General features: G+C 42.2%; 1 protein-coding gene across 1 annotated transcript; it reads left to right on the top strand.

Annotated features, from left to right (window-relative positions):
- Window positions 1-5,021: 5,021 nt before the first annotated feature.
- On the top strand, window positions 5,022-24,952 carry LOC308409905 (butyrophilin-like protein 2; the record flags this gene model as incomplete). Its single annotated transcript, XM_080902903.1, has 8 exons — window positions 5,022-5,560; window positions 8,164-8,502; window positions 8,676-8,774; window positions 13,090-13,416; window positions 19,026-19,352; window positions 23,876-24,196; window positions 24,481-24,776; window positions 24,881-24,952. Exons 1-8 carry the CDS (start codon window positions 5,524-5,526, stop codon window positions 24,950-24,952), a joined length of 1,818 nt encoding a protein of 605 aa, XP_080759029.1. The 5' UTR covers window positions 5,022-5,523.
- Window positions 24,953-25,607: the final 655 nt, after the last annotated feature.

The following is a 25,607-nucleotide window of genomic DNA, read 5'->3' as shown; positions in this document are numbered from 1 at the left end:
CCGATAACAGGCACCACACCCGCAGTAGATGTGCTCTGTGTGAGGTCTCGCAGCAAGCTATCAAATACGGCGCATTTTTCGGCTTTTAAAAAAACGCTATGCGTCGCCAGGTGTTTCATCAGATTTGAGGTGTTACCTCCTTTGCACAGTATCAGCTTAAAGCAATTGTTGCTGCTGAGTTTGCATATTTTGCTGTGAAGTACAGCCAGACTTTTGACCGCTTCGCCTTGGGCATTTTTAATCTGTAGCTCTGCTTTAAAAGAATGTACGTACCTGTAATGTGCGCTGCTTTTCGGTCTGGTTACTACCGTTTATGTCAGATACCGGTACCCATCCCTAGTTGTGATCAGTGTTTACTCAAAAAAGTAAAGTAAAAAAGTTATGACACATATTACACAGAAGACTTTTTTTTTTAAAGTAATGCAGTACGTTACTTAAAAGGAGATTTTTGTGTCAAGGCTGAAATGGATCAGTGTCACACTGGAAAAACACCAGGCGAGGCTTTTCTGCAGCCAGGTGAGCCAGATGAACAGGTTAAGTAGATGTGTGGTGGGCGTGGCTTTTTTAAAAGGAAAAACTAAAATAAATATGTTTTCATTGGGGTTATTCCTTGTGACTAATACTAATTAGTATAATAAACGTATGTCTTTACTTTAGAAGTACAGATACTAGTGTTAAAAATACTCCAGTAAAAGTTGAAGTACTGATTCAACTTCTTTACTCGAGTAAAAGTAAAAAAGTAGAGGCTCTGAAATACTCAAAGAAAGAAAGTAAAAGTAGCTCTTTGGAGGACATTTGTGCAAAGCTAACCGAACCTTGTGCTTTATTAACATAATGATAAGACAAGTAGATGGAAATACAAAGATTTATTTCAGTCTAAAATTGAATTGTAACCAATCAGTTAAGCTTGAATCAGTTAAGTATGAGCATGAGCAGGAAAAGTAAGGAAAATAAAACAAAACAAATAAATAAATTAAAAAAAAAACATCTCTATTTCCTACATTGTAGAGGGTGACTTTGCCTCTAAACAATAAATGTGTGCCGTCAGGTAATGTGGATTCAGCAGGTGGGGGAACCTAAAATTAGCTGTAATGTCTCAGTGGAAAAGAATTTAAACTCACAATAATTTCTATTGAGAGCTTCAGTAGATTTTCTTAGTGTTCATGAGTTGTTCTGTCCGTTTACTGGCTGCACACCGTTTATGCTGTCTGTTTTCTAGATGGTATAAAGTTGCTATGAAGGGCGAATTCAGTCAGGGAATCATCATCAGCTAACGTTCATATCAATCTCTGCTACATTTGATGTAAGCTAACTGTGACCATTAATTCATAGCCACTCTGCACTAGTCACACACTGTTTTTACTCTAAATCCTGTGATGGATTTACATCACAGTAAACACGAGTAAACTAACCTGTTTATCCTGCCCTAGCCTGCAGAGGATTTTACATGTAGTCTTTAAATAACCCAGTTAGCAGCAGGTTTCACAATGTGGAAAAACATGATGTCACATGTACAGATCCAATATTTGATTAGAGAACATGAGGACTTAGATGTAAGCTTTAAATAAGCATCCTTCCATTTAAATTTAAGCTCTCTTCTTCCTCTCCTGTCCTCTTTCATGTTCTTTTCACTCACTGATAGAACATTAAATACACTCATGAGTCACCTGATACACACCTGTGTTTGTGTAGTTTTGAGACTCTTCGCTTTGTCAGTTTTCCTCATAGTTTCACACCTGCATGAAGCAGCCTCACCCTGACAGCTCAACCTTCAAATCACTGTGTCAGCTGATCACTTGCTGTCCTGTGATTGGCTGAGCTTCAGGCCTTCTCTCAGTCAAACTGGAAACAGGGATTGAGACAGTGTGAGGGTTTGTGGAGTGCCACAGTGCTGTAATGAATACTGTAGTGGAAGAAGTTCTTTCACACTCTTCATCCTGGAGCTGCTTTATGTCCATGATCTGCATGGAAACACATCTATGGAGAGGAAATCCAGCTGCTGAGGGTCACATCTGCATCATTGTAGCTACAGTGGATGTTTCAGCGTCAGGACTGAAGGCGGAGCTTTGTGCGTGTCAGGGTGAGGCCGCAGCAGCCGCCTCCAACCGGAGCGCTCGGGCGTGAAACTACGAGGAAAGCCGACGTCCTCCTCTTTCCTCAGAAGTGATCTGTGGCCGGCCGGACTTCATTCCACAGATGTGCTTTAACAAAGTGTGAAGCTGAACTCTGAGCTGTGACAGTGAAGCAGTGTGAGAGTGTCAGTAGATGATCAGCAGAGGAAAGTGAAGCTGCTGTGAGCTGATGTCCTGAAGGGCTTTTAAAGAGTCTCTGAGTTTGACAGGAACATGAAGATGTTTGTGGTGTTTGTGATCCTCCTGCACGGTAAGTACACCTTCCTCTCTCTGCTCTCATCATCAGCTTTTCTTTCATCTCTCTCTCTTTAATGTGTTGAAGTGCAGCAGGAGGAGATTTCCATCAAACACTGGATTCTGATTCAGATCAAACTAACAATCCAAAGCAGCAACTTTCAAATCTCTGGATTCTTCTTGGTGCCTTTCAGATGAGCTCATGTTACAATCAGCTGCTGTGTGTGGTTCTGTGTGTGTGTGTGTGTGTGTGTGTGTGTGTGTGTGTGTGTGTGTGTGTGTGTGGTTCTGTGTGTGTGTGTGTGTGTGTACATTTTTAGACATCTTTATGAGGACAGAAATTGTCGTGCCACCATTCTTGTGGGGACCAAATGCCCGTCCCCACAAGCTTGAAGGCATGTTTGAGACTCAAAATGTGGTTTTAGTCTCAGGGTTAGAATTAGGTCAAGGTTAGGTTTAGTTATTCACTTTTGTTGGTTACAGTCAGCGGCCTTTGAAAGCATTACGTCAATTAGATGTACTCACCAATGTGTGAGAATATATGTGTGTGTTGTTGTGCAGGCTTGTGCCTTTTTTATGTTCATCTGACTGAACGGTCAAACAAGAAGACAGCTGCATGTAACTACGACGGTGTTTGCTAGTTCACCTTACATGCATTAATGTAATAACGTGGTTAGCCTACTCAACGTAAATTACACATGAACAACATTAAGCTACTCACGCAGAGAAGAACGGCTGCTGCTGCCATCATCATCCTCATCATTTCTGCTACACTGGCAGGGCTAGGGGCCAGGACTCTCCTCTTCGAGTTTTTGGGGGATGTTGCTAACTCCAGGTCCGATAACAGGCACCACACCCGCAGTAGATGTGCTCTGTGTGAGGTCTCGCAGCAAGCTATCAAATACGGCGCATTTTTCGGCTTTTAAAAAAACGCTATGCGTCGCCAGGTGTTTCATCAGATTTGAGGTGTTACCTCCTTTGCACAGTATCAGCTTAAAGCAATTGTTGCTGCTGAGTTTGCATATTTTGCTGTGAAGTACAGCCAGACTTTTGACCGCTTCGCCTTGGGCATTTTTAATCTGTAGCTCTGCTTTAAAAGAATGTACGTACCTGTAATGTGCGCTGCTTTTCGGTCTGGTTACTACCGTTTATGTCAGATACCGGTACCCATCCCTAGTTGTGATCAGTGTTTACTCAAAAAAGTAAAGTAAAAAAGTTATGACACATATTACACAGAAGACTTTTTTTTTTAAAGTAATGCAGTACGTTACTTAAAAGGAGATTTTTGTGTCAAGGCTGAAATGGATCAGTGTCACACTGGAAAAACACCAGGCGAGGCTTTTCTGCAGCCAGGTGAGCCAGATGAACAGGTTAAGTAGATGTGTGGTGGGCGTGGCTTTTTTAAAAGGAAAAACTAAAATAAATATGTTTTCATTGGGGTTATTCCTTGTGACTAATACTAATTAGTATAATAAACGTATGTCTTTACTTTAGAAGTACAGATACTAGTGTTAAAAATACTCCAGTAAAAGTTGAAGTACTGATTCAACTTCTTTACTCGAGTAAAAGTAAAAAAGTAGAGGCTCTGAAATACTCAAAGAAAGAAAGTAAAAGTAGCTCTTTGGAGGACATTTGTGCAAAGCTAACCGAACCTTGTGCTTTATTAACATAATGATAAGACAAGTAGATGGAAATACAAAGATTTATTTCAGTCTAAAATTGAATTGTAACCAATCAGTTAAGCTTGAATCAGTTAAGTATGAGCATGAGCAGGAAAAGTAAGGAAAATAAAACAAAAAAATAAATAAATAAAAAAAAAACATCTCTATTTCCTACATTGTAGAGGGTGACTTTGCCTCTAAACAATAAATGTGTGCCGTCAGGTAATGTGGATTCAGCAGGTGGGGGAACCTAAAATTAGCTGTAATGTCTCAGTGGAAAAGAATTTAAACTCACAATAATTTCTATTGAGAGCTTCAGTAGATTTTCTTAGTGTTCATGAGTTGTTCTGTCCGTTTACTGGCTGTACACCGTTTATGCTGTCTGTTTTCTAGATGGTATAAAGTTGCTATGAAGGGCGAATTCAGTCAGGGAATCATCATCAGCTAACGTTCATATCAATCTCTGCTACATTTGATGTAAGCTAACTGTGACCATTAATTCATAGCCACTCTGCACTAGTCACACACTGTTTTTACTCTAAATCCTGTGATGGATTTACATCACAGTAAACACGAGTAAACTAACCTGTTTATCCTGCCCTAGCCTGCAGAGGATTTTACATGTAGTCTTTAAATAACCCAGTTAGCAGCAGGTTTCACAATGTGGAAAAACATGATGTCACATGTACAGATCCAATATTTGATTAGAGAACATGAGGACTTAGATGTAAGCTTTAAATAAGCATCCTTCCATTTAAATTTAAGCTCTCTTCTTCCACTCCTGTCCTCTTTCATGTTCTTTTCACTCACTGATAGAACATTAAATACACTCATGAGTCACCTGATACACACCTGTGTTTGTGTAGTTTTGAGACTCTTCGCTTTGTCAGTTTTCCTCATAGTTTCACACCTGCACGAAGCAGCCTCACCCTGACAGCTCAACCTTCAAATCACTGTGTCAGCTGATCACTTCCTGTCCTGTGATTGGCTGAGCTTCAGGCCTTCTCTCAGTCAAACTGGAAACAGGGATTGAGACAGTGTGAGGGTTTGTGGAGTGCCACAGTGCTGTAATGAATACTGTAGTGGAAGAAGTTCTTTCACACTCTTCATCCTGGAGCTGCTTTATGTCCATGATCTGCATGGAAACACATCTATGGAGAGGAAATCCAGCTGCTGAGGGTCACATCTGCATCATTGTAGCTACAGTGGATGTTTCAGCGTCAGGACTGGAGGCGGAGCTTTGTGCGTGTCAGGGTGAGGCCGCAGCAGCCGCCTCCAACCGCAGCGCTCGGGCGTGAAACTAGAAGAAAGGAAGTGATCTGTGGCCGGCTGGACTTCATTCCACAGATGTGCTTTAACAAAGTGTGAAGCTGAACTCTGAGCTGTGACAGTGAAGCAGTGTGAGAGTGTCAGTAGATGATCAGCAGAGGAAAGTGAAGCTGCTGTGAGCTGATGTCCTGAAGGGCTTTTAAAGAGTCTCTGAGTTTGACAGGAACATGAAGATGTTTGTGGTGTTTGTGATCCTCCTGCACGGTAAGTACACCTTCCTCTCTCTGCTCTCATCATCAGCTTTTCTTTCATCTCTCTCTCTTTAATGTGTTGAAGTGCATGGCAATGTAAAACAGGAAACACACGACACTGAACTAAACCTACAGTAAACACAAGGGCACTTTTGGTGGTACTGTGTATTATTTCACACAGTCTGGGGTTACTTCAATACAACAGAGATGATCTACTAACATCCAGACTGGCCAACAGCCTGTATCCACAGGCTGTGAGGCTCCTGAACTCTCTGCCCCCCTCTCACGGACAATAACCATATCCAACTTCTTAATAGCAATGAACTGGTCTGCATTGGTGCATCATATCTTTATTCTCTTCCCCCTCCTGCCCCCCCCCCCCCCCCCTCTTTCTTAAATAGATAACTATCATATCTGATATCATATCTCACAGTACAATAATATTGAATGGGTTGCATTGTTGTATTTTGTCATGTTTCTCAGGTCTTTGTCTGAATTTCTACGAACATTATTGCTAAGGATTGTCTTATTGCATTGGAGTCACACTGGGTTAAATATGTACACTTGGGTTTTAAGGGGTATTTATTATTTTCTTCTTTTTTTTGGGTTGTATGGAAGCCCCAAACGCAATTTCATTGTTCTTGACAATGACAATAAATAAATAAATACTAAATACTAAATACTAAAAGAACAAAACCTAAGAACTAAGTTACTACTGATAATCAGAATTAAGCTGAAACATTGAATAAAGATAATCCGAACAGCACAACTAGAAAAACTGAACATAAATCATGTAAAATAATACAAAACACAAGAAACTGAAAATCCTGGGAGCAGAACCAAAGCAGAAGACCGACCCGGGGTGGCAAGTCAGTGGCAATGACAGAGCAGATCAGGAGCCCCACCGCAGGTCAAGTGGCACTGGCCACATAGGTGAGAAGGCCATCCATGATGGCAAAGATCCTTAGCTAATGGCTGGAAAAGTGGCCGGCGATGGTGTGCCGTGTTTGGACGAGCAGGCCATGCTGGATGTGGACGTGGGCAAGCAGGCCGTGCTAGATTTGGACGAGACGGCGGTGTGAGAGCCGCGGGACCAGACGAGGCAGGAAAAGACGGTGGTGGACCAGGCAAGGCAGGACCAGACGAAGGTGGAGCAGCCTCGGGCAGCTGAAAGGCCGGGGACATGGCTGCTGCAGGTAGTGGAAGTGGTAGCGCTGATGGCGGCGCTGATGGCTGGACAGGCTCAGAGCCTCCAAAGGAGACAGGTGGCTGAAGCAACCCCTTGGGACCTCCAGTGGAGACAGAAGATCGTTGGACGGACCAGTTGGGCCCTGGTGTGTGTAGCAAAAAGTGCTGCAAAAGTTGGTGAAGCACACTCGGTAACCAGGAGAGACCAGAATCCAGGCATTGTAGCCATTTATCTACAGCTCACTAAAACTCCTTTTCAGAATGATCCAGCCACAGGTCAGATAACTTATTCACAGAGTAAATAATATCCTCCTGGAGCTCCTCAGACGGCAAGAGTGCTGCTGGGTCGCTTGTTTGGTTTGGTCGTTCTGTCATGACGTGCTGTGCGGCAGGGAGGATTAGACCCAAATGCAGGATCTCAAAAATGTGACTTAAACCCATAATGTAGCTTGTATTGTGGGAAAAACTCTTCATGAAAATAAAGACTTACTAAAACCAACCAAAACCTCACACTTGAAACTAGAAATTAAACATTAGCCAACTAACAGGAGCACGAAACAAACATACAGCATAGCGACAACATGACACGATCCAGGGAAAGGAAAACATGGGGATTAAATACACAGTGGAGTAATCAGGGAATTTGAGACAGGAGGAAAACACAAGTGGGAGAAATTAGACGTAACAAGACAAGAGTTATTTTCCACTTTAATGTCTGTCTCCACTGTTCAGCCACAGATCTATAATACATGGTCCAGATGTTAGGTGTGCTTTGACATCTGGACCACCAAACACCTGTCAGATCTGTAACTGAGTCATAAATGGGAAGATTAGGTTCCTGGGCTGTAACAGAAATCATTGTGTAGAGACTATTGTGGTGCTGTGGGCGGAGCCTGAATACTGTTAGCTGGTTTCAGTTGTGCATGTGTCAGAAAGATATTTTCTTTAAACAAACCTTGATCCGCGCCTGACACACTGTCATGGTTTTTGTTATTTATGGTTGTAATCCTGAGCTTTTGGAGACGAACAGTTACAGGATAGAGACAAAGTTTTTGTTTGCGGGTTTGACCCACCAGTTACCAACAAATGCTGAGAACATCTCGCCCTGTCTTTCCAAATAAGTCACCAAATACATAAGAACTACAACAAGCAACTATCACATGGTGTACACAGTAGTTAGGAACAGAACATAGGAGGTAATGTTCTTTGTTGGGTTGTTGTTAGAACTTCTCACTGTTTCAGACTTTGGACTTAGTTTGACATTTTTATGTGATGGACTTCCTGCCTCTGATCTGCGCTGTGTTCTTTTTAATGAGTTGTTAAAATGTTGAATGTTTCTGTCGTTCTGTCTCCTGGTTTCTGTAAATGTGTCTAAACTTGATCTTCACCTTAAAGTGACTCATGGAGTCTCTTTCTGTGTGTCCTCAGTTTCCCAGCATGCCTCAGCTGTGGAGCTGCATGAGGGGGACACGTTCATCCTGCCCTGTCACGTCGACACTTTTAATCTGACTAAATCCACAGTGGTGTGGAGTCGCTCCGACCTCAGTCCTCCAACCGTCCACCAGCGTCAGCTTCAAGGAGACGAACTGAAAGATCAAAACCAGCGTTACAGCGGCCGAACATCCATGAAGGCTGACGCTCTGGAAACTGGAGACCTCAGCCTGAACCTAACCAACCTCCAACTGTCTGACAGCGCCACCTACACCTGCTCCGTCAGAGACTTTGGAGATGAGCTGAGTCGGAGTGATGTACAGCTGCAGGTCAAAGGTCAGCAACAAACATCTGCTGTAGATACATCTGACATCACTCAGATAAAACTTTACTATTTTATTGCTGCATAAATATGTTCACTCAAAAAATATTAGCTTGAGGTATGTTCAATAAAATATATCACCACATTCAGTCAGAGGTCAAAGGTCATGTTTTTCTGAACTTCACAGAACGGTTTCCATCCTGGGCCAAAGCTCTCCTGATTCTGCTGATTTTTCTTTTGGTTTCTGGAAGTCTCATATGTTATTTCCGTCAATATTATAAATCAGGTGAGTGTTCCGTACTATACACAAGTAGAGCTCACACAAACTTGCTCCAGAAGCTGAAAGAGTTGAGAGTTACAAACAGCTGATACAGAGAGCTGAAGAGAAACTTCCAGGTTTGTTCCAGAAGTCAGAAAACCTCCTTCAGACTCAGTCATTGATCAGTGAAACAGCTCCACAACATGACTTTACTAAACAGTGTGTGTGCTTCACTGCATTGATCTGACACAGAGGCTGCATGTGGACAAGCTGTTCTTTCATTATCTGCAGTTAATCCAGACAAAAGACTCGTTTCTCATATTTCCAAGAGAGACCAGCAGGGGGCAGAAGATGTTACAACAAATACCACTAATAATATAACAAGTAAAGAACCAATATTCATTCAGAATGTTTAAATACTATATTCTGTACAGACCAGTGAACACAAATGTATGAGTTGTGTGCAATAACAGACCAAAACAAGAACACTGACCAAAAGAGCTGTTCTCTCGTTTCTGACAATTTTAGCTCAATTTGTAGATTATTCCAGGAAACCTTATATCCTAAAGCCTTTTTTTTTACGGTGGCCCTGAGAGGCCAAACGGACTGCAACTTCAGAAAACACTTGCAAAAAGAAAAATGCTGCAAAAAGAAAAATGCTGCAAAAAGAAAAACGCTTGCAAAAAGAAAAACGCTGCAAAAAGAAAAACGCTGCAAAAAGAAAAATGCTGAAAAACGCTGCAAAAAGAAAAATGCTGCAAAAAGAAAAACACCTGCAAAAAGAAAAACACCTGCAAAAAGAAAAACGCTGCAAAAAGAAAAACGCTGCGAAAAGAAAAATGCTGCAAAAAGAAAAATGCTGCGAAAAGAAAAACGCTGCAAAAAGAAAAATGCTGCAAAAAGAAAAAATGCTGCAAAAAGAAAAACGCTGCAAAAAGAAAAATGCTGCAAAAAGAAAAACGCTGCAAAAAGAAAAACGCTGCAAAAGCACACACAACACAACGGAAATGTTTCTGGGGAGACAATAAGCGGACGGACCAGTTGCATGAACCAAAACATGCTAACAAGTGCACTGGGACTGGGAGACACTTCAAAGAAGTGGAAGCGGAGCAGCCAAAGAGTAAACTTTCAAAAGTAAGTACTGAATGTTATGTCACTTATTTATGTGCAAATGTTTAATAATGAAGAACATTAAAACATTACTGTTGGCCACATGCCGGCAAAGTTATGTGACATTAGCGATGTTTGAACTTTCAGCGTTTACTTTGTTTTAAAGCCTTTATACGCCGTTCGATAGTCGACCTTAATCTTACAGAGAATCTGATGATTTTATGGATAATTAAAGTCAGTCATATATCCACAAACACAACAAGCTGAAAGTCAGTGATGCTGCTCTGTTTGCAGTCCTGAATATCACGGCACCAGCAGGATTCACTGCACTGTTAATGTTAGCTATGTTATATTGCTGCCTCTGTTCGGTGGTGTCGAGCCAAACGGACTTTAACGTGTGTTTGAACGAGCTGACGGTTCACTCGTTAAGCTGAAAGAAAGATGCTTTAATCACAGCAGTCACACATGTGTCCACTGTACCATCTGGAACTCTTCTTGTTTAGCACTCGTAATAACACAAACACTAAATCCTCCTGTTTGTAGCAGTGTGTACACCTGAGACTGTCACCTGTCTGTCTGTCCTGCACTCTCTCTCTGTTTCTTTCTGATTGTGGAATAAAAGTATGAACATGTGTTTATAAGTTACACTTGTGTTTGAATCCTGCAGCTTATCACACATTTGATTTCCATGTGTGACGACTGCAAGTGTCCAGAGTGAGGACAGACTGAGGGACCCACTGCTGCACATCATCTGTGAGGCTTTGCACCCCTGATGATCCACCAGGACAAACTCAGCAGTGTGTGAGGAAGAGGAGGAGGAAGAGCCAGCAGCAGCTGACAGATGGAGAGAATAGACAGACTGTTCCCTGTTTGTGAAGGACTGCTAGGAAAGTTTAACATAACTAATTGTCTGTCCTGAATCAGTCTTATTAGGTAATGTTCAAATAATGTGATCATCCCAGTGTTTTCAGTGTGGGAGAAAGTACTCAGGGCCTTCAAGTTACACACTATGAAAGGCAGCAACAAGTGTAATGTTCAGAAACCTAAAGTATGTATCAGCAGCAGAATGGAGCTAAAAATAAATGTTTGTTACAGTTCTATGAAGCTTTGAGGATTTTGGATCAGTATCACTGCTGTGTGTGTTGCATCATATTGCTGTAATTGTTTATATGCTTTATATATTCTGAGCTAAGTTGATCTATAGTGTTACATCATATTCTATAAGGATGTTATGTGTTTGTAGACTTTCTGCCCAGTTTGACCCATTTAGCAGAAGTCAGCCTGTTTAAGGCTCTGATATCTATTCTGTATGACTTAAAGCAGTTATGACATGGTCTGATTTTCTCACCCAATAAAGGAATATTTCATATATCAGTCTACTCTTCATTCTATCAGACACAGTTATCACAGCTTGTACATTTTCTTTTTATAAATATATGTAAGCAATGAGCCAAATTTAGTAATGGCAACATACTGAAGGAACAACATTTGTCTCTTATATATGATACACCTATATATGCACTGTCAAAGATACTTGTCTTTGAGTGAAGATTTAAGGTGATAAGACATATAAATAACTGCAACTTGAATCTGTACTGGGCTCAGTATTTGACACAGAGTTCATGTTCACTGCTGTAATAGCTAATAATGATTAATATAATAACTATAATATTGGCCATATTATATTTACATTACCAAAGTGATATGACTTTAGTCTCATGAACAACATCAGCTAATTGTTATTTACTAGCTAATCTTAAATGACTGTTCAGCACAGAAATCAAGCCCAAAAATCATGTTTTGCTGTCCTGTGGTCTCAGCCTCAGATACTTATCAAATCACACAAAGCTCTTGTAGAAACAAACAAATGAACAAAATATGTTCTCCTTCATTTCTGTCAAACCAAGTTGTATGACACGTTTCCAGCAGTTAGTATCATGGTTGCTAGGCAACCTGGGAAGCTCGACAGAGACTAGACCGTCCCATACAGACAAACTTGCCGTTTATTTTGTAAATCGAGCTCAACACTGCCCCTAGCGTCCGGGAGCACTTCCGTTGTGTTTTGGAGTTTGCAAGTGTTTTGGAGTTTGTACATGAGTTGTCTCTAGGGGCCACCGTAGATAGGCCACGTGAAACCAGATTCGTGTTAAACAATATAGGGGGAGGAAAATGCACCATGTCAACAGGTATCAGGCTGTGATGTTCTCCTTTATAGTGGACAGAAATTATTATTTTTTGGAGTGGCACAGATAACTTTTTCTACTCTGATTTTAATTTTTTTTTTATTTTAGATCAACTGTGTTAATACAGTATATCTAAATGAAAACCTGACTGTAAATTCAGGCATGTGAGGTTGTGTTGAAAAGGATGATACCAAACAAGGCAAAGTAAATAGTTTTTAAGGGTGAAATGAAGAGGTCACATCAAAAGTAGTCAAAAATGGCCAATTATACCCTGGACCCAGAGGGTTAAACATTTTTTTAAAGTAACACAATAGTTACTTTTCAAGTAATTAATTACTTTTAGAATATTGTAACTCAGTTACTAACTCAGTTACTGTTTTTGAAGAGGTAACTAGTAACTATAATTAGTTACGTTTTCAAAGTAGCTCGCCCAACACTGGTAGTTGGTAACATCTGAATTATCCATTCAGCAAAGGAAAATACACAGATTTCCATATTTCAGGGATTTCACTGTTTAAACGCTTACATTAAAAATACAGGTTAGTGGTTCTGCCAGATATCAGCAATCACACATTGGTCACTGATATTTGCAAAAATACCAATATGGACATGTTAGTGAAAAATAAATCAGTAGGGTTTAATTTCACATAAAGGTCAAGTATGTAAAGAATTTGGAAGAAGGAAATTAGATGTCCTCCAGGCCTTTATCTTCTTAAGACATGCCTGTAACTGATTGATTTGAATGATATCAGAAATAAAAATCAAATGCATAGCATATGCATGGTAATCAAATAAATGTATGAATAATTTTTGTGTGCAAAGAAAACTCCTCATTTACATAAACAAACTGGAATCTATCAGATGTGATTCAAATCACTGCAGTGAATTCCCTTTAATAACTCTGGTGTGTTCTAGTGTTTGCAGTAAAATGTTGTGGTCTACACTGAGGTCTAACAGGACAAGCACAGGAATAAGTCCACTATAACAGGTCATAAGGAGAACATTAGTAACTTCACTACAGCTCATGTTGTGCTTTGTTGTCCTCTCAGTTTATAAGGTGGGGGTGAATTCAGAGGTGGAGTCTGTCCAACTGATCTGCAAAACCACAGTTTGCCTGCCTAAAGATGCTAAAGTGGAGTGGAAGGATGCAAGCAACAGGAAGGTCCACGTGTATGAGAACGGCTCTGACCAGCCTGAAGAACAGGACGATAAATACAAGAACCGAACAAAGATGAAGAGAAACTTACTGGAACCTGGAGACCTCAGTCTGACCCTGAAACAGCCCACAGATGGAGACAACTCCACCTACACCTGCACTGCCTACAGCAGGGAGGGAAACATCCTGATGAAGAAACAAGTGAATCTCACTGTCAGAGGTCAGTGCTGTAGATACAGGCCAAAGGTCAGAGGTCAGACTCATGATGGTGGTTCAGTCTCAGTGGCTCCATCCAATAATGTCTCAGTGTTAGTATGTCTGATGTTTGTGGCTGTTTTGGTTTTTATTTGATTTCCAGCCAAATGTAAAAGCTTCATCAGATGAACTGTAGGAGCAAAGTTCATGTGTGAGACTTCATCTGAAAGGTAACATCTTCTAGTTTCTGAACATGTGTTTGTTTAGCATGTGGCTAAAACACAGGCTAAGCTAATCTCAGTAAAAACCTTCATTGGTCCTCATCTATAATCAGTCATATCTCCACATCCTTTCTCCATGTTATCATCCAAAGCTGTGTGAAGTTTCAGAGCTCTGCAGCTAACAGAGACTTTCAGTTTGCTGCTCTCTTCCTCTGACAGCTCCATTCTTAGGGAGCGTTAGTTCTCTGTTTCACTTTATTCCACTTATTCAGTCTGATGTTCTCTGATCTGTTTCTCTTGTTTAGTGTCTTAAAGGCTGCCAGTGCCTCTCTTTGCTGTAACCAACCTTTCTCTTTATTTCTAAGCTTTTTAAGGACTTTACCTGATGCATCAACCTTTGAAAATGGAAAGAAATCAGTCAGATTTATGGCTGCATCACAGTGTCACATGTAGTTCTCCACATCAGCTGGATTATATCTATAGCAGCAAACAGCAGCTGATCCACAAATCTTTGTCTGTGTTAATAAAGTTAGATCAGTTCAAATACAGTGGAACCCTGACTTACAAAATTAATTCGTTCCCGAGGGTCTTTTGTAAGTCGAAGCACCCATTACGCCTTTTGAGTGAACAATAGGCTATAGGCTAATTACTAACTGCAACAACAATACGTCATTCAAGTGGAACAGTGAAGCGCAAGTACAAAAGCTAAGGGGTTGTCACATGATTCAGAAGGCATTCTGGGCATTCTGGGCTCAGCCAATCAGAGCCAGCAGATTTCGTTACGCCGGCATTTTGCCGTAACGCAGGCAGAGATATTGCATTCAAGTGCCTTCGTAAGTTGAATTTTTCATTAAATGGGGTATTCGCAAGTCAGGATTCCACTGTAGTTTGTTGCTCTGCACTTGAAAGCAGCATGTACAGTTCACGAGCGAACCGCACAGAGCTTCAGACTATCTAATGCTCTGTTCACTAAGGTTAGCAAGTTTAATGACAAGTAAAGGACATTTAAAGACTTCCGTGAGGGAAATACTTGTTTTTGATTAATCTGAAGTGTTTCGATAGGTCTCAGTGAGTTAAAAAGTAGGGTTAGCATGTAAGAACAAAAAATAACAAAAAATAATTTCCCCCGGGGATCAATAAAGTATTCTGATTCTGATTCTGATTCTGATTCTAAGCCTGCTAAAAGTGTTAGCACATGTTTCTATTATCAATACTGTATGAGATTTAATTTTGGTTGAGGCTTTTGTTGATATTTTGATTAATATTCTTGATTAATGATGATCAATATCCCTGATATAAGATAAGATAAGATAAGATAAGATAAGATAAGATAAGATAAGATGACCTTTATTAGTCCCACAGGTGGGAAATTTGTTTTGTTACAGCAAAAGTGCAAAGTTATGTAGCAGAAATTAGAAAACACTGGAATGCAATAAAATAAAATAAAATACTATATACAGTAGAATAAAATAGAATAGAATAAAATAATATATACAATAGAATAAAATAGAAATACAAATGCTATATACAACTGAGTAAGAAAATACAAAAGTACAACTGAGTAAGAAAATACAAAAGTACAACTTCGTCAGAAGAAGAATTGTACAAGAATTGCACATATAGCAGTCTTATTGCACGTGTGAGGGTTTGATCAGCTGCAAAAGTCTTTGTTGTGGAGTCTGACAACAGTGGGGAGGAAAGACCTGCAAAATCTCTCCGTCCCACACCGTGGGTGCTGCAGCCACTGAATGAGCTGCTCAGTGCTGTCACAGTCTCCTGCATGGGGTGGGAGATGTTGTCCAACAGGGATGACAGCTTAGCCGCCATTCTCCTGTCACTCACCACCTCCACTGGGTCCAGAGGGCATCCTAGAACAGAGCTGGCCCTTCTGATCAGCCTGTTCAGTCTCTTCCTGTCCCCGGCAGAGATGCTGCCGCCCCAGCAGACCACACCATAGAAGATGGCTGAAGCCACCACAGAGTCATAGAAGGAGTGGGCCCTCTACTCCAAACGACCTGAGTACAGCCTGCTCTGCCCTTTCCTGTAGAGGGCATCTGAATTATGAGTCCAGTTTGTTGTTCAGATGAACACCAAGGTACCTGTAGCTGTCCACAGCCTCAATGTCCATACCTTGGATGTTCAGTGGTTGCAGTGGAGGATGCTTGTGCCTGCAGAAGTCTACCACCAGCTTCTTGGTTTTACTGGCGTTGATCTGGAGGTAGTTCAGCTGGCACCAGTCCACAAAGTCCTGAGTCAGTCAGCTGTACTCCTTGTCGTCCCCATCAGTGATGAGGCCGACTATTATGATATTTAACAAGGGGTAAATACTTGGTCTTTTATTCTATCATTTTAATAATTTTACACGCTGCTTAAAACAAAGTATAACATCCACCCACTCTGAATGGTATAACAAATTTAACAAAACCACTCAAAGCAATTAATAATAATCTTACCTTTACAATGACATCTGGAAGGTTGGCTGTCATTCTAGAGAGGTCAGGGCAAGCGTCTTTGACCTCAGGCTTGTGAGTGTTGGTAGTAAAGCCCCATAGGTGCACTCATCCTCTTGTAAGATGTCGAGAGCCACTGTCAGGGGCTTCATCACCGTACAGTACTCTTTCAAGAACTGGTACTCCCTTTCATTAAGTCACTTGATTCCCAGCTTTACACACAGGGGATTAAAATCATTCAAGGGAATTGTGATGATTCTAGAAATGGCCTCATACAGGGAATTCCACCTTGTGGATGTCGGTACCATTAGTTTCCTCCGGCTGACTTCCTCTACCTGTTCAGAGGCTAATGTTGATCGACTTGCTTTAGTCCAAAGAGCAGAACATTTTGCAATGCTACTCCTATATACAGCCTTGGTGTCGCCATAGGAATTTAGATGCTTGTCAACATCGCTTGTTAAAATCAAGTTAATTGTGTGCGATTCACATCTGTAGTGTGGAGGGAGGCCAAACTGTGCATCACCACATGGGGTTGAAAGAGCTTCCTTGACATCAGTAAAGGTCAGTTCCTCGTCATTACCTTCTTCATTTTCAGATTCAGACTCCAAATGACAGGGCTGACATACTCTGAATGCTTTGGCAAAATTGGATGCATTATCCGTTACAGTGGCAATAACGTTGCGTTGTAGTCCATATGATGAATGGATTTCTTCAATCTCTGTTCCAATCACATCATAGGTATGGCTGCCTCTAATTCTGTTGTATGCTAGGGCGGCCTTGTTGTGTTGTAATGTGGAATTAATCCAGTGAACCCATAAAACGTTTATTATTTACTGTCCAGATGTCAGCAGTGGTGGAAACAAACTCTACCTCTTCGAGTGTAGCCTTCAAGTTAGAGTTCATTTTGTCATATTCTCTCTCAAGGTATCTTACAAATGACTTTCTCTGGGGCAGCTTGACATCACTTTTAGTTGGTATTTTTTCTACGATGCATCGGAATGATTCAGAGTCTACAGTGGAAATTGGCAACATGTCCTCGACAATATAGGCAGCGACGAGCTTCTTCAGTTCAGTGACACTAAGTCCTGTCGCTCTTACGTCTAGTTTAACCTGTTTAGTAGGAGTGGGTTCATCTGAGGTTTGCCCAGTGGAAGTAGATGTGGTAGCCACAGCGGTCATGTCAGTGGGGGGATCCTGGGTTTTTTTTTGTTAATTTAACATTCCTGTGGCAGTGTGCTAGGTGCTTGCTCAGGTTGGAAGTGGAATTTTTCGATGTAGAAAGAAGTTTTCTTCCGATGCAGAGTGTGCAATGAACGCTTATGTTTTTGTCGCTTTTTAAAGAGTCAAATTGAAAGCAATGTCGGTATTTCCAAGTATTAAATGCTGCACGATTGAACTCTATCCCTCGCTCCATGTTTTCTATTGTTGATTTACAGACGTGCTACCACAGCCGTCGCACCCGCTTGCGTCATTGTCAGGAGACACTCTCACAAACAAAATCATAGTTTAGTAATGCAGTAACGCAGCGTTCTTACGGGAAAGTAAGTATAATCTAATTACTTTTTTACAATTGTAATCCCTTACTTTACTCATTACTTGGAAAAAAATAATGTAAAGTTACAAAAAGTAAAGTTACAAGTAACGTGTTACTGCCCATCTCTGGTGATAGAAACACTCAGACTTTGTTTCTCTGCTTCATTAAGTCAAATCTGGCCCTCAGAGACTGAATAAAGTCCTGTCCCACTAACAGCAGCTCCAACAGTCTAGGGATGGGTACCGGTATCCGGTGCCATGATGGCACCGGTTCTGACATAAACAGTAGTAACCAGACCGAAAAGCAGCGCACATTTCGGTGCTTTTTTTCCTGAGCTGTGATACACTTTAGATTCTAGCCAATCATTTTACGTTTCCGAGGATAGTAGGCGGGCCCAGGTAGGTACATTCTTTTAGAGCAGAGCTACAGATTAAAATGCCCAAGGCAAAGCGGTCAAAAGTCTGGCTGTACTTCACAGCAAAATATGCAAACTCAGCAGCCTGCAACAAGTGCTTTAAGCTGATACTGTGATACTGTCAAAGGAGGTAACACCTCAAATCCGATGAAACACCTGGCGACGCATAGCGTTCTTTTTAAAAGCCGAGAAATGCGCCGTATTTGATAGCTTGTTGCGAGACCTCACACCGTGCACATCTACTGCGGGTGTGGTGCCTGTTATCGGACCTGGAGTTAGCAACATCCCCCAAAAACCCGAAGAGGAGAGTCCTGGCCCCTAGCCCTGCCAGTGTAGCAGAAATGATGAGGATGATGACGGCAGCAGCAGCTGTTCTTCTCTGCGTGATTAGCTTAATGTTGTTCGTGTGTAATTTACGTTGAGTAGGCTAACCACGTTATTACATTAATGCAGGTGAACTAGCAAACACCGTCGTAGTTACATGCGGCTGTCTTCTTGTTTGATGGCAGATACTCCCTTCACCCTGGCCAAAAAGGCTAAAATGATCAAAGAAAAAGAGGGAAACAGCTAAACATGAGAGGTTTTTGGACAAAGTTTGTGTTTTTTGCATTGTTTAAGCACTGCTTCCAGCCAAGAGTGATGCCATATATGCCCCATAGCTGCAGAAAAGGCTAACATTGTTATCTTTTTACAAAAAAACAGCTGAACATGAGAGGTTTTTGGACCAATTTTGTGTTCACCATTCTTTAAGCACCAGTTTGAGCACCGTTTAAGCACCAGCACCATTTCAAAAGTACCGGTTTGGCACCGGTATCGGATAAAACCTAAACAATACCCATCCCTACTGTTCACTGCTTTCTTCCTGTCAGTCTTCATCTTTCTGCTGCGTCTCCTCTTCACACTGACCACTTTCTATCTAACAGTGAGCTCCCAGTGAAGCAGCAGCATTCAGCCTGTTAGAGTCAACACAAATGTCTCCATCCAAGCTCATGTTGTGCTTTATTGTCCTCTCAGTCACCCGGGTAGTGGTGGATTCAGGGGTGGAGTCTGTCCAGCTGCCCTTCAATACCACACTTCACCTGCCTGACGATGCTAAAGTGGAGTGGATGGACAGAGGCAGCAGGATGGTCTATGTTTATCATAACGGCTCTGACCAGCCTGAAGAACAGCACCAGGTTTATAGAGACCAAACGAAGATGAATGAAGACCTGCTGAAAACTGGAGACCTCAGTCTGACCCTGAAATATCCCACAGGCTGGAATACAGACAGCTACACCTGCACCGTCTACAGCAGGGAGGGAAATATCCTGCTGAAGAAACAAGTGGAGCTGAAAGTCAGAGGTCAGTGCTGTAGATACAGGTCAAAGGTCAGAGGTCATGCAAGAGTTTATTCTCTAAACATTTTAAGTTTGAATCTTTTTTCAGTTCATTCAAATAATATAAATTCTTTGATGCCGTTGTCTAAAAGCCAAAACTTTTAGGGGGAGCAACTGTACGTTTAATTGAACAGACCAAGACTAAGAGTCCCCACAGTGGGAGTCCATGATGGCTCAAAGTCTCTGATCCTAACTGTTCCTGAGCCTCTCCCCCTGCCTCCTCTTTGGATCTTCTCCTCCTCTGTAACATGAGGAAACATGCAGAAATGATTGAGTCAGCATGCTATTCATCACATGCTTCACCATATTTTTCTGTCTTCGGGTTGGAAGGAAGTTGGTTTGGAAACATATTCAGCGATGCTTCATCTCCTGCTTTGTGTTTGTGTGGGCGCCATCCTGATGACATCCAGTTTGTGCTCCACTGGGTGATGAGAGTCAAACCTTATACAATGAACCATATGTGGTGGTTTATGGTACATATCAACTTTTAAATGTCCCCCATTACTGATGGACATCTCACAGTCTAAGAAGGCTAACCTGCTACTTTTCATATCCTCCCTGGTGAATTTGTGTAGGTCCACCAGGTTAATATAATCAGTGAATTGTGGTACATCCTCAGGTTTAGATTTTACCTAGATGTTATTCACGTACCTCAACTAATCACTTGGTGTTGTTCCAGGGCAGTATAATAAACCCCCCTTTTCCACTTCTTCCATGTACAAGTTGGACACAATGGATGAAAATGAAGAACCCATGGTATACCCATGTTTCTGCCAGTAGTACTGACCCTTGTATGTGAAATAGGTGGAATTAAGACAGTTCCAAGAGCAAACACACTTGGTCAGTAATGAGAGTGATTCTGTTGATGGTATTGGGGTCATCCTGTAATCTTTTATGAACTACCTCCAATGCTTCAGTAATTGGAACACAAGTGGAGAGAGATGTAACATCCCAATGGTACATCTTTCAATGCTGTGATTGCAGCCAATCCTCAAATCTCTGTGAATAGTATTCATGGTCATCGATGAGTAGTCATTGATCAATGGTCGTAGATCAGTGGTCATGACAATTTGCATATTAATGGTCAAAAACTGACCCCCCCCAGCCTATTGGCAGCACGGTGGCATGGTGGTTAGCACTGTTGCCGCACAGCAAGGAGGTCCTGAGTTGAATTCCAACATCAGGCCGGGGTCTTTCTGTGTGGAGTTTGCATGTTCTCCCTGTGTTTGCGTGGGTTCCCTCCGGGTACTTCGGCTTCCTCCCACTGTCCAAAGACATGCAGTTTGTGGGGATAGGTTAATTGGATAATCCAAATTGTCACTAGGTGTGAATGTGCGAATGGTTGTCTGTCCCTGTGTGTTGGCCCTGCAACAGACTGGCGACCTGTCCAGGGTGTACCCCGCCTCTCGCCCTATGACAGCTGGGATAGGCTCCAGCGCCCCCCGCGACCCTGAAAAAGGATAAGTGGAAGCGAATGGATGGATGATGAGTAGTCATTGATCAATGGTCGTAGATCAGTGGTCATGACAACTTGCATATTAACTCATTCACTGCCATTGACGTCTGTAGACGTCAATTGAAAAACTTACGTTGACTGCCATGAAAATGGCTGGCAGTGAATGAGTTAATGGTCAAAAACTGACACCGCCCCCCAGCCTATTGTTCATTCGCAGTCAGCTGAGAAGACACTTGGATGACTGACAAAACATTTCTCCCACTGAAAACCCTATGTCCAGATGAACACGACCAACTTTTTTGTGATTTCCTCCTTTCGATGTGGAGGAGTAGCATCTCTACTCTGAGCACTCCAAATATCAACACTTCACCGAGTTCTTTTGATTCCTCAGAGGCATCCGATGGAACACAAAACACTGCTCAGTAGACCATTTAACACTTTATTTTTTTTTTAACATTACTTCTAGAAGGGAGATGCGTCCTACATGACACGTTGCAGCAGATCTCAAAATGGTGACGCGCACCTGACAGTTTTATTCCCGGCCACCCCATTCTAGTCTAAACAACAGCATTTCAGTAACTTTTGACTACTACTTCAGGAAAAACTGAACAGGATGGAGGTGGACCCCTGCCTGGTGGCTTGGATCTCCGACTACCTCACCGACAGACCACAGTACGTCAGGCTGAAGGACATCACGTCTGACACAGTGGTCAGCAGCACAGGAGCACCACAGGGAACTGTGCTGTCCCCTCTTCTCTTCACCCTGTACACCTCTGACTTCTGCTACAACTCTGAATTATGCCATATTCAGAAGTTTGCAGATGACACGGCCATCATGGGGTGTATCTGGGATGATCAAGAAGAGGAGTACAGAAGTCTGGTGAGGAACTTTGTCGCATGGAGTCACACAAACCACCTGCAACTCAACACCTCAAAGACTAAGGAACTGGTTGTGGACTTCGGGAGGTCCAGAGAAGGTCCACTGCCAGTTCAGATAGAGGGGGAGGAGGTGGAGGTGGTCAACAAGTACAAGTACCTCGGGCTGTGGGTGGACAATAAACTGGACTGGTCATGCAACACAGAGCACCTGTATAAAAAAGCCCAAAGCCGACTGTACTTCCTCAGGAGGCTGAGGTCTTTTAACATCTGCAGGAAGCTCCTGAGGATGTTTTACCAGTCAGTGGTTGCTGGAGTACTTTCCTATGCTGTGGTGTGCTGGGGGAGCAGCACAGCAAAGAGGGATTCATCCAGGCTGGAGAAACTGATCAGGAGGGCTAGCTCTGTGGTCGGCATGAAGCTGGACACTCTGGTGACAGTGGCAGAGAAAAGGACATTAAAGAAACTGATGGACATTATGGACAATGCTGGGCATCCTCTGCACACGGCCATAAACAACCAGAAGAGTCTGTTCAGTGACAGGTTGCTTCTCCCCAAGACAAGAACTAACAGACTTAAAAACTCCTTTGTCCCACACGCCATCAAACTGTTTAACTCCTCTCTGGAGGGGAGAGGGAGGGGAGACAGGAGGACAAAGGAGGGGGGAACAACTAAGCTGTAGTGCCTCTGCACCTCACTGTACAATACCTTGTGCAATACTTTTTGTAAATAGTCAACAGTGCAATAGACTCAATACTTGAAATGTGCAATTCACTTGTATTTTTATTTTTTATTCCTATTTATTCTATTTATCCCCTTTGTATATTTTATTTATATTTGTCTCTGTATTTATATATGTGTGTGTGTGTGTGTGTGTGTGTGTGTGTGTGTGTGTGTGTGTGTGTGTGTGTGTGTGTGTGTGTGTGTATATATATATAACAGTTCTGTAACTGTAACTTTGGTCGTTGCTGTGCTTTTTTTGGAAGTCGAATTTCCCAGAGGAACCCACCCGAGGGATTAATAAAGTTCTATCTTATCTTATCTTACTAGATGGTTCCCTCTTATCTACTGCTCTACAGGCAAATATGTGTGAGACTCTACGACTGAAGGACACGTATTCTAATGCCTTTATTATTCAGGGTTGTGTCCACTCAACACTACTTCTATATGATCATATGGAAGTCTGGAATAATATGAGATTAATAAAAGGCACAGTAATAAAGCACTTCAGGTAAGATCATTCCAACATCCCCTCTTTTGGTCTCCCCCCATGGTAGACCAACACTACTGCAAGTCATCAAACATAATATCAGCGGATTGACCCTTCCTGGTTCTCAAAAGTGGCATCATGTGGTCTGCCTCCGCATCAGAACCTCCCACAGCCTGATTAATCACTATTACCAATTACAGATACAAAGAAAAACCCAACAATCATATGACCCTCTACGAGCAAGCACTTTGGCGACAGTGGGAAGGAAAAACTCCCTTTTAACAAGAAGAAACCTCTGGCAGAACCAGGCTTAGGGTTGAGGGTGCTAACACCCTTACCTTCAATAAGCCCTCTATGGTCTCCGCCATACCCTCCTCTGCCTCAGGTCTGTGACGGTATTGCGGACGCCAAATCGGGACTTCCTTCTCCAACTCAGAAGTCACGTGGTTAAGCCGAACAACCAGCCTCCCTTGAGAGCAGGGGTCGTCAACTTCAGGCCTCGAGGGCCGGTGTCCTGCAGTTTTTAGATGTGTCCATGATCCAACACAGCTGATTCAAATGGCTAAATTACCTCCTCAACATGTCTTGCAGTTCGCCAGAGGCCTGGTAATGAACTAATCCTTTGATTCAGGTGTATAGACCCAGGGTGAAGGCAACAGCGTAGACATAGAGGACAGCTACAAGTACCTGGTGATCCCACAGGCACACCAACAGTGTGATTAATAAAGAAATGTTTGAACCGTGCTTTCTCAGTCTGCGCCTGAGTCCAAAGATTGTCCAAAGAATCCAAATTATCCTTGTATGTGTGACGTCTTCTCTCTTTGTTTCTAAATGAATGTTTTGGAGTGGTTCAGCAGTTTATTCCACATTTGTATTCAAGAAAGTGGATAACAGTGAAAAGCTCATCTGGTTATCACTTTTAATTTTGTGTTTGATGTCCTCTCAGTCCCCCAAGTGGAGGTGGAGGATGGGGTGGACTCTCTCCAGCTGCCCTTCAATACCACAGGTCTGCTTGAAGACGCTATAGTGGTCTGGAAGGACGGGAAATCCAGAATGGTCCACATGTATCAGAATGGCTCTGACCAGCTTAAAGAGCAGCACCAGGTTTACAGAGACCGAACGAAGATGAATGAAGACCTGCTGAAAACTGGAGACCTCAGTCTGACCCTGAAACATCCCACAGACTGTGACGGTGGAGCTTTCATCTGTGAAGTTTGGAGGAATGGAGACATTTTCAGAGCAAAACCATTGCTGCTTAAACCCAAAGGTTTGAACCATTGTTTACTTTTTTCCTTGTATGCCACTAAGAACAGACTGCCCTGACATCAATGTAAAAAAATTTACTTTGATGCTCCATTTAATGCATGACTCTCTAACTGTTATTTATCACAATGGAAATTACAAAAGTTTCAACTACATTCAAGACTAAAAACAGATGTTACGTAAGGCCCAAAATGGCCTCCATACAAGAAGGTAGTCGCTCTAATATTGACCAGTAACGAATCACAATCACACTTTGTACAGCTCATGTTGTGTTCGTTGTCCTCTCAGTCTGTCAGGTGGAGGTGGAGGAGGGGGCGGAGTCTGTCCAGCTGCCCTTCAAAACCACACAAAACCTGCCTGAAGATGCTATGGTGGTTTGGAAGGACCAAATCAATAACAAGGTCCACGTGTATGAGAACGGCTCTGACCAGCCTCACAGACAGGACCGGCTTTACAGAGACCGAACAAAGATGAATGAAGACCTGCTGAAAATTGGAGACCTCAGTCTGACCCTGAAACACCCCACAGAATGGGACAGTGGGAGATACGAGTGTGGTATCTACAGCAAGGACGTCTGGATCAGGGTGAAAACTTTGCTGCTGAAAGTCAGAGGTATCTGTCTGTCTCTCTCTCTCTTCATGTTCACGTCTGTATTTCCCTGTCTGACTGTGTTGTGTCTCCTCTGCAGGGAGAGTTCAGGTCCAGGATCAAACAGGGGACATCAGGAACAGAAGCAGCTCCATTGATCCGACTCCTCTGATGGCTGATCAATCAGTTTGATCTGTGTGTTCTTTGATTATTGATCAGTGATGTCAGAGTGGAGTCAGTGTGATGTTGTTGTTGTGTGTTTGAGACTTTTAGTGTCCATGAAGGTCTCTGCTGCCGTAGATCCTCTGAACTGTGACAGAGGTCTCACTCTGGAGGAAACTCTCAGCACTTTCCAGCAGCTCCTCCATCATGGAGGACGTTCCCTCACTGTAACAGGTGGAGGAGAGAGGAGAGGAAGCACAGGTGGATCCTCTGTGGTAATGGAAATGAGCAGTTTAGCTCAAATCTGGCAGGTTTCCATCTTCTGTTTTTATCCTGATGTCCATGAACATGAACACTGTCCCTGTCAAATAAATCCCGAAAAAAAAAAGATACAAAGATCAGATTTACTGAGCATCATCAGCGTGTCAGCAGCTAACTGCATCTTCAAATAAATAAATGTTTCTAATGAGTGGTGATAAGAGGAGATATGGTGAGCAAGTGACATGAAACTTTAAAAACTGACTTCCTTCACTTTTCCTTCCAGTGTTAAAAAACTTCCATGTAATGATTTGGTGGAAAAATGAGACATTTGACATTTGTTTGAATTTCAGACTTTTAACTGAGCGGCAATAAGTAAGCAAATAGAGCAAATTAATGCTGATGTT

This window comes from Rhamphochromis sp. 'chilingali', assembly GCF_963969265.1.
Source record: "Rhamphochromis sp. 'chilingali' genome assembly, chromosome: 1".
NCBI classification, from domain to species: domain Eukaryota; kingdom Metazoa; phylum Chordata; class Actinopteri; order Cichliformes; family Cichlidae; genus Rhamphochromis; species Rhamphochromis sp. 'chilingali'.
Note: the sequence above shows the minus strand (reverse complement) of the source record. Positions and strands in the feature narration are given on the sequence as shown.